The sequence below is a fragment of the Carassius carassius genome, chromosome 24, assembly GCF_963082965.1.
Source record: "Carassius carassius chromosome 24, fCarCar2.1, whole genome shotgun sequence".
In the NCBI taxonomy this organism is placed as follows: domain Eukaryota; kingdom Metazoa; phylum Chordata; class Actinopteri; order Cypriniformes; family Cyprinidae; genus Carassius; species Carassius carassius.
Genome location: NC_081778.1, coordinates 21,739,471 through 21,748,404, shown reverse-complemented (window position 1 = coordinate 21,748,404; position 8,934 = coordinate 21,739,471). Strand labels below are relative to the sequence as shown.

At 36.2% G+C, this 8,934-nt stretch overlaps 1 protein-coding gene across 1 annotated transcript; it reads right to left on the bottom strand.

The window, feature by feature from the left end:
• Nucleotides 1-626: 626 nt before the first annotated feature.
• Nucleotides 627-4,862, bottom strand: LOC132103181 (G-protein coupled receptor family C group 6 member A-like). The gene is made up of 6 exons (XM_059508070.1): nucleotides 4,582-4,862; nucleotides 3,883-4,180; nucleotides 2,803-3,558; nucleotides 2,482-2,679; nucleotides 1,770-1,893; nucleotides 627-1,669 (listed from the first exon to the last, which is right to left on the bottom strand). Exons 1-6 carry the CDS (start codon nucleotides 4,788-4,790, stop codon nucleotides 627-629), a joined length of 2,628 nt encoding a protein of 875 aa, XP_059364053.1. The 5' UTR covers nucleotides 4,791-4,862.
• Nucleotides 4,863-8,934: the final 4,072 nt, after the last annotated feature.

The window sequence follows — 8,934 nt, the reverse complement described above, 5'->3', positions numbered from 1 at the left end:
CCATGTAAATAAAGGGATAATTCACCCAAAAATTAAAATTTGTGTTTTTATATATATATATATATACACACACACACACATTTTGGACGTGATTCCCATCCACTTACATTATAGGCCTGCTAGACTGCAACAGTTTAAATTAAAAATCTTTGTTTGTGTTCTACTGAAGAAACAAAGTCACCTACATCTTGGATGCCCTGGGGGTAAGCATCAAATCATCAAATTTTCATTTTTGGGTGAACTATCCCTTTAAGTTTCAAGACATGATCCATGGAAGAGAGGGGTGAGGTAAGCAGTAGCTCATTATCGTGTAAAGAAACGGTCGCTGTGAAGAGAGCTGATTTTGACCAGGTAAAAAGGGTGTTTTTTTACATGACCTTTGAAAAATTTTAACCAAAGTATGTTACAGATATTTTATGAAGACCCTAAAGATTCATACCAACTTGTGGAAATGGGCATATATGATGTCCCCTTTAAAAGATCATTGTATTTAAAAATAAATAAACAACAACAACAACAACAAAAATAAGTCTATTAAAGTTTCATGTCAAATGAAGACAAAATGTCATTTGAATGGTTGCTTTGAGTCAGGATGTCATATTCTTGCATCAAATTATTATACTATTTTAAGCCACATTATCTATTTTTGGTACAGAAACTTGTTTCTCCTCAGTCACAAGTGATGGATTGGAAATGACGTAGACTGAATTCTCTGTTTTTCTCTGTGGATCAGTTCCAGTCAAGCCCCTGATGTTCTCAGCACTCTTTCTAGCATATTCATAAACACTGTTCAGGAATGCATCTTTGGTGTTATGCTCCTTTTTGAAAATAATTATGTAACACTTTGGCAAAAAGTGGCAGCTCAGGATCCCGTAGTTTGAAATGAGAATAACAACCATCTCCACAGCCGGTACATATTTGCCATGGGTTGTGATGTACACTGGGATGAAGATGACCCAGGCCATGAGGTAGATTAGCATACCGAATGTGATGAACTTGGCCTCGTTATACTTCTGCGGAAGTTTTCTGCCTTTATAAGCAAATGTGAAACATATCAGCGCCAAAAAAGCTATGTAACCTAGCATTAACCCAAACATCACATCAGAGCCCTCTTTGCATTCCAGGAGAATGGATTTGGGCTGCACCACTTTGCCTGTAAATGGCATGTGCAAGGTCAGCCAAATAGTGCAAATGGTGCCTTGAAGCCCCATGCAGATGCAGATGATCACATACGGCTTGTAGAGTTTGCGAAGAAGCTCCTTCAGGTCTAGGTTCATCTGGAACGCCAAAAGGATCTTTAAGGACTTCACCAAGATGCATGAAACACACAGCGTGAAGCTCAGGCCAAAGATGACCTGCCTCACCATACATGTCTCATTGCTTGGTTCACCCACAAAGAAAATTACACTGACAAAACTACCCAGCAGCGAGAAAAGTGTCAGATGGCAAAGCGGCCCGCCTGCAGCCTTTACCACCAGAGAGTCCCTTTGCCAGAAGAACAGTGCAAACACTGAGAAGAGGAGGAGGATCCCGAAGGCAGTCAGCATCAACAGAATGACAGCGAACACACAATTCCACTCAAAGTACTCATGAAGCTTGTGAAGACATTTTGAGCTATTAGTGCTTGACCACATATTCTCAGTGTCGCACATGGAACATGCATCTGCATCTGAAAGAAAAAACATTGTATTTATTGACTGCTGGAATAAAATTGGAAAAGAAGATCATAGATTTTCATCTTTAGTGTAAAGTGGCACCAAGGAACTTACCGGTTAGGTTGGAGTATTGGTTTTCCACGCAGACGAGACACTCATAACAACAAGTGTGCTGACCCTCTGCTGTTTTTTTATACTCCCCTGGTTGACAGCTTTCTGAACACTTAGATACCACATTCTGAGAAGAAATTAGTGAAAAATTGTTTTAGGGAAGGCTTTATAAAACTTTTAAATAAACTATAAAAAAATGCATGGTTTGTGCATGAAATGTTAAAAATAATAATAATAATAATAATTAGGGATGCACCAATACCAATTTTTCCAGAACGATTCAGATACAGATACTTTTATTTTGGGTACTTGCTGATACCAATACCTGTATTTTTATTGCATTTGTAAATTTCAAAAATATTGGGTCCAGAATCCTAAAGAATATGAATCATGTAATTTGGATTCATTTATCAAATTGATATTTCCTTCAGATTTTATTTTTTCACACTCAATCATGCCTGTTAAAATGTATTGTTCAAGCTTTTGTTATACTCTACTGTTCATTTTACTGTTCTACCGTTTGTAATCTTTAATTTAATAGTGCACTAGAGCTGCTCCATTGCAACGGCACAGTAATCACAAGATATTTTCCTGTAATAATGTAGGAATCTTTTAACAACAATGAGCATATTTTCTGAAATATAAGTTGCATTTTCTTATAATTATTGTGCCAATTCAATTCAATTAAAAATGACAATTAAAGAGAACGCATTACCTCAATATCACTTAGATTTTTCCTAGTGAAAGTGAAACTGCTGTTAGATGGATAGTATTCTGCGATTATGCCACGTTCCTCAGTTTCAGGTCCTTCCCATAGGCAGACATCATAGCCCAAATTGATATCGCCGTTTGCATCAAAATTGTAAATTTCTCCTTCTTTCTCAAAAGTGATGTTCCTCAACTGTTTTAAGAGCTGAAACACAAACATGCAATGACTTTTAGGATTTCGATTGTGACAAGTCAAAAAAAAAAAAAAAAAAAAAAATTAGGGGGATTGAATTTGACAGCAAGTGTCTCATATAGTGTGGTAAAATACCTCCCAGGGCTGGATAGTTGTAGGGGTCTTGCACTGTTTTTTTACACATAGTTCAGCCACAGCATTAGCAATAGCACTGACTGACATCTGAACACTGAAGACCATGTCCAAATATGTGTTTTTGATCAGGTTCTGTATTGCATTTGCAGCATTTCCTATTTCAGGCTGTTTAAAAAATTCTTCCAGGAATGGATTTTTCAGCTCAGCTTCAATTTCAAACTGGAGATCCTTTAGGTATTGATGAAAAGTTGTAACATTTCCACTCTTGAAGGTGAAGCCCAATACATTCCCTATATCTGAGAGGTTTACGTCTTTCAGAATATGTTTAGCTGTTGACCAGTTATCACTGGCCACCCATATCTTGTTAGAAACATTCCTATGCAGGCCCTGAAATAGCAACTTCATTTGAGATGCTTTAGCAAATGAGATCACCACATTAACCTTGGTATTTTTTTCAATGATGTCCACAGTCTTGTTGATTTGGATGTTTAATTTTTGTTCATCTCCTAGTGAGTCTGGTAGGATTGCCTTAAAGGCCACACAAATTCCCTCGGTTTCAGTGTGCTTAACAAAACTTTCCATAGCAGAACGCCCATAGTCTCCATCTGTAATGATAATGCCAACCCAGGTCCATTTATTGTCCTTCAGAAGTTGTACCATGGCATGGGTTTGGTACTCATCATTGGGGACAGTCCTCATGAAAGCAGGGAAACGACTTTTGTCACTCAGAATTGTAGCTGTAGATGCATAACTTATCTGCACAACAGATGAACAGGCAGCAATTAAAAGGTGGCATTCATTACAATCTCTCAAAAATTAAGGTTTTTTATTGCCATCTATAGCTCCATGAAAAAACTCTAAAATTCATGAAATCTTTGAAATCCATTGGACAAAACAATCTTTATAGTGGAACAAAGGTTCTGTTAAAATGTTCTTCACACAAAGGAAAAGAAATGGTTCTTTAAGAACTGTTTAAAGAAAGGTTCTTTGAGGAACCAAAAATTATTATTCTATGGCATTGCTGCAAAACCACGCTTTTTGGAACATTTATTTTTAAGAATTACTTCATGGAGAACTTACCTGTGGAATAAACTGAAGGTTGAGTTCCCTGGCAACTGCGATGGAGATCTCAGAAGAAGAGGGCCCAATTACTGCCATTATCGGCTGGACCGGTTGAGAAGAGTTTGTTGGTGAGTCACAGTCTGAGAAAGGCTGTGTGAGATCTCGGACGGCCCAAAGTGCAGTCGTGACATCAGAACATGTGTCATAGATGCGATATCCAAGAGTAATGTTCAAACTGCTCAACATGGGTGATCTGTTTGCCATTTCCACAGCATGAATCATAGCTAGAGCCTGATTTAGACCTTTTGTGTAGAATCTAGAGAGACACAATAAGACTTAAGAACAATACTAAATAATTACCTAAAGGTTATATGATAAATAAAAATTTGCATTTAATTCAGTAATTATAACTATTAATAACTATAAATATAATAACTATTAAGTAATAAATTATAGTTATTAAATTAAATATTAAAACACCAGCAATATGTCACTGAAGCCCTTCTGCCCCAATTTTGAATCTAACTGTAACTTTTTAAAAAAATAATAAAAATGATATTTTTTTACCCTGCAAATCGAAATGTTACTGTAGTGCCCGTAAATGACCAATTAACAAATATTTAATATCCAACATGAATAAATTCACTAAATTATCCAATGACAAAAAAACAAACAAAAAAAAAACCTTCATGACTATTCTTCACAATGAACTCTCACCTGCTGCAGTTTGGACGCTGAGGAGTAGAGGAGCTGTCTAAGCCAGTATTGTTCACTGTCTCCACCGCCTCGTGGATGGGGAAAAGACCTCCAATGATGATGTCTCCATGGGCCATGGCTCCTTGGTGGCTGAATTGTGGTAGTGAAGCTTCTGTGACCCCTACCAGCAGGGACAACATGAGTAAGAAGGTCAAATTCAAACCAGCCATCACTGCTTTAGACTGTTTCCCTGAGTTCACCTGGACGACTGACAGGTGTGCTCTCACACATCTTTGTTTATAATTCACATACGGCTTATAATACTCATATGAAAGTAAAACACACACCTCCCACACTTTTTTTAGGTTCCTCCCCCACCCTCCAGACTTGGATAAATCTTCCTGTAAAACAGGTGAAACATATCCGATGCCAAAAATTGCCTTAACAAAAGAACAGTCAAGGTCACCAGTTGTTTCTTAATATACATTTGGTGATGTGTATACAGAAACGAAAATCATCTGTACCAGGGATATTATAATTAACTAAAACTGAAACCATAAAAATGTTTTTACTTACTTGACATAAGCATTCAAACACAGAAAACGCAGCAACACAAACACAGAAAAAAAAAATAATCATAATATTTTTTTTCAGCTAGTTGCAAAGGAAACATCTAGTATTTTCTTTCATTTTGATTTGATGTAGTTAAACTAAAGCTGAAATAAAATGTCTTTATAGAACTATATACAGAGGTTATTTTATAGATATAGCTAGATACTATAGATATGTGTATAGAAATATTAGGTTAAAAAAAAACTAAATTACTAAGGTAAGGACACCATGTAAACTTAAAATGGAAAATAAAATAAAAAAACAATATAGGCTAAATTCTAAATATTAATTAAAACTATAATATTATCGCTTTTAGATGCTATATGGTATTTATTTTAGTAGGATACTAAAATTACACTGATCTAATTTATGCTGATCAATGACAAAGTGAAGTGTTAAGAAATGCAGCAATATTAACCATTCATCTCTAAGGAATCACCACGAAGCGCTGTGCAAATGGTTTGTTTACGCCACCTTGTGGTGAGAGTGCACATGTTAAGCTTCAAACTTCACATATTTTCATCAATACTATGCACAGATAATTCCATAGTATGATTTTATGCTTAATTTTTTTTTAAATAATGTCTCTCAATGGCTTATTGGTCAACTGCAGTTTTTTCAGAGTCACCGTTGGTCAAGGAACCGGTGCTACTTTCAAGTCTCTCGTATCACTCCGCGGTAATAATCACAGGTTTCAAGACTTTAACCCAAAATAAAAAGTTTAACTGGACACTCTTGAGCGTCCATACATTTGTTAAACGAAGAAAACGAAAATATGGTTCGGAAGAACATGAAAAAAAAGCTGGAATAGACAAACGAAGAAGACGTTACAATCAGGCTAAATAAGTTCTATGCCTATAGATCGAAGCGGATTGGTTTGCAGATTAATAATAATTATATATTATAGTGTTTATCTTGTAACTAGGCTAATTGTTTCCAACAAATTGTAATGGACTTTTTTTTCTAGGTGAAAGCTTTATAGTGTAATCTACAAGAAAGCTCAAATAATTACATCTCAGATGATGTTTCAATATTTATCTAAGCAGCTGTGTAATGTACAGCCAGTTGGTCGTTATCATAAAAAGTTTAAAGTGGGTGGTGTGGGGTATACTGTGAAGAGAAGGATGAAGAGCTGAAAGAAAAAGAGGAAGAGCGTCTGAGACGTTGGCTTCCTTGTTTACAAAGTTGTGCAAACCTGATAACCAAAAACCTGATAACCAAAAAGAGACAGAGAGAAGTGAAACATAGGCTATCAGACCACTAGTGCCTTACTCATATTGTCTAAGAGGAACTTGCATTGTTTTCCATCTCTATAATAGCTTTTTATTAATTAAAATTGAGATTATGTCTCTATCTCTAAACAACATGACACGTTTTTCATAATTCCAGCTCCTTTTTGTTTTTGAGCTAATCAAAGAGGAAAAACATTACTGAGCTGAGATTTGTTGAATCAGACCAGACCAAAGTTTTTATCCTCAGTGTTTGTAATAGCTCTATTGTACAGTTATTTTTCCTAGCTTGGAAAGCCTACAGAAGGTCAAAGACTGGAGGCACAAATTAAAGGTTTCATAGAACTTTATCTGAAATTAAACCATAACCATACCAGACCTAGAAACTGTAAATAATGTATATATGTTTAATATTATATTCTTACAATCTTAATACAAGCATCGTAGAATGAAGAGACATCTTAAACTGCCATTTTCAAGATGGACAGCAGCTTTATTACAAATTTATTAGATCTCTAAAGATCTGGTACAAAGCATGGAGATAAGGAGGAAGTAAATATAGGGAATGAAAAACAAAAACAAATACCTGGCCATCTGATTGCAAAATCATTTTGAGTTTCCAGACTTGCAAATAAAATGACTAGACTTACATACCAGCTGGACACTTAAGATGTGAGGACAGCGCTGATCAACAGAAGCTGAAATGATTGCACTAGACAGAAACAGCTGTTTGTTTAGAAACACCAGTCAAGTTAATGGATTTAATTATTATTTGATAATCATTGTAAATTCACAAAAGAGAGGAAAATTTGGAAAATGAAAAGGACAAAAGAAACGTAAATAGTGCATTTTTCTAATAAATATTTAGGTAAAATTAAAAGCACTGGAAAGACTTCATTACAATCTTAATCAGCTCCACAGCTGGACTTTCCAAAGGCCTGTTCTCTTAGAAAGCAGAAAAATACATTTGACTATAGTGAATCAGTCTTACAAATGAGATAAATAGTCTAAAATGTTATCAAGTAAGTTGTTGATCACTATGAAATAGTCTTTGCCTAATATTTAACAGATGAATCTTTCAGTAAAGGGAGTTAAAAGTGCATTAGTTGATCGATAACTTCCAGTTCTTCCTTCATTCATTAGGAATAAAAATGAGCAAACCTTATCCAAGTTTGGATTATGTCAAGACCGTGATACAATATTACTTGGGGGAAGAAAAATGCTGAACTGGAAGTTTTCCTAGCATTATTTCGGTGTTCACTGCAATGCACGTAGCTAGTTACTCAATATAATCATCATCATCATCATCACATGCGTTTCTTACACAAACTAGCAATGCAATATTCAATATAACATCCCTCATTTAACTGTTCTCAATCTACAAAATTATTGAGGTTTCAGAGCAAGTGATACTAAACCAGTATGTAAATAAAAAGGAGGGGGGTGCATTCCAGGGATACCTATTTTGCAAAACGTTTGGAGCCATATTTGGATGTCGGCATGACAACCTAAAAGCTGGCTATTGTTGTTCGTGACTGACTGTCATTTTTTTCCACTTTAAAATAAGGCAGAGGCACAGCTGTGAATCAAATTATATTAAAATGTACAAGTCCTTCTCAAAAAATTTGCATATTGTGATAAAGTTCATTATTTTCCATAATGTAATGATAAAAATTAAACTTTCATATATTTTAGATTCATTGCACACCAACTGAAATATTTCAGGTATTTTATTGTTTTAATACTGATGATTTTGGCATACAGCTCATGAAAACCCAAAATTCCTATCTCAAAAAATTAGCATATTTCATCCGACCAATAAAAGAAAAGTGTTTTTAATACAAAAAAAGGTCAACCTTCAAATAATTATGTTCAGTTATGCACTCAATACTTGGTCCTTTTGCAGAAATGACTGCTTCAGTGCGGCGTGGCATGGAGGCAATCAGCCTGTGGCACTGCTGAGGTGTTATGGAGGCCCAGGATGCTTCGATAGCGGCCTTAAGCTCATCCAGAGTGTTGGGTCTTGCATCTCTCAACTTTCTCTTCACAATATCCCACAGATTCTCTATGGGGTTCAGGTCAGGAGAGTTGGCAGGCCAATTGAGCACAGTAATACCATGGTCAGTAAACCATTTACCAGTGGTTTTGGTACTGTGAGCAGGTGCCAGGTCGTGCTGAAAAACGAAATCTTCATCTCCATAAAGCTTTTCAGCAGATGGAAGCATGAAGTGCTCCAAAATCTCCTGATAACTAGCTGCATTGACCCTGCCCTTGATAAAACACAGTGGACCAACACCAGGAGCTGACATGGCACCAGACCATCACTGACTGTGGGTACTTGACACTGGACTTCAGGCATTTTGGCATTTCCTTCTCCCCAGTCTTCCTCCAGACTGTGGCACCTTGATTTCCGAATGACATGCAAAATTTGCTTTCATCCGAAAAAAGTACTTTGGACCACTGAGCAACAGTCCAGTGCTGCTTCTCTGTAGCCCATTTCCTGCACACGCCTGTGCACGGTGGCTCTGGATGT

Coding starts and splice junctions, on each gene's coding strand:
- LOC132103181 (XM_059508070.1), bottom strand. CDS start 4,790: ATGGCTGGTTTGAATTTGACCTTCTTACTCATGTTGTCCCTGCTGGTA. Junction 3,559..3,882: donor ACCTTCAGTTTATTCCACAG/GTAAGTTCTCCA, acceptor TCTGTTGTGCAG/ATAAGTTATGCATCTACAGC. Junction 1,670..1,769: donor CCAATACTCCAACCTAACCG/GTAAGTTCCTTG, acceptor TTTTTCTTTCAG/ATGCAGATGCATGTTCCATG.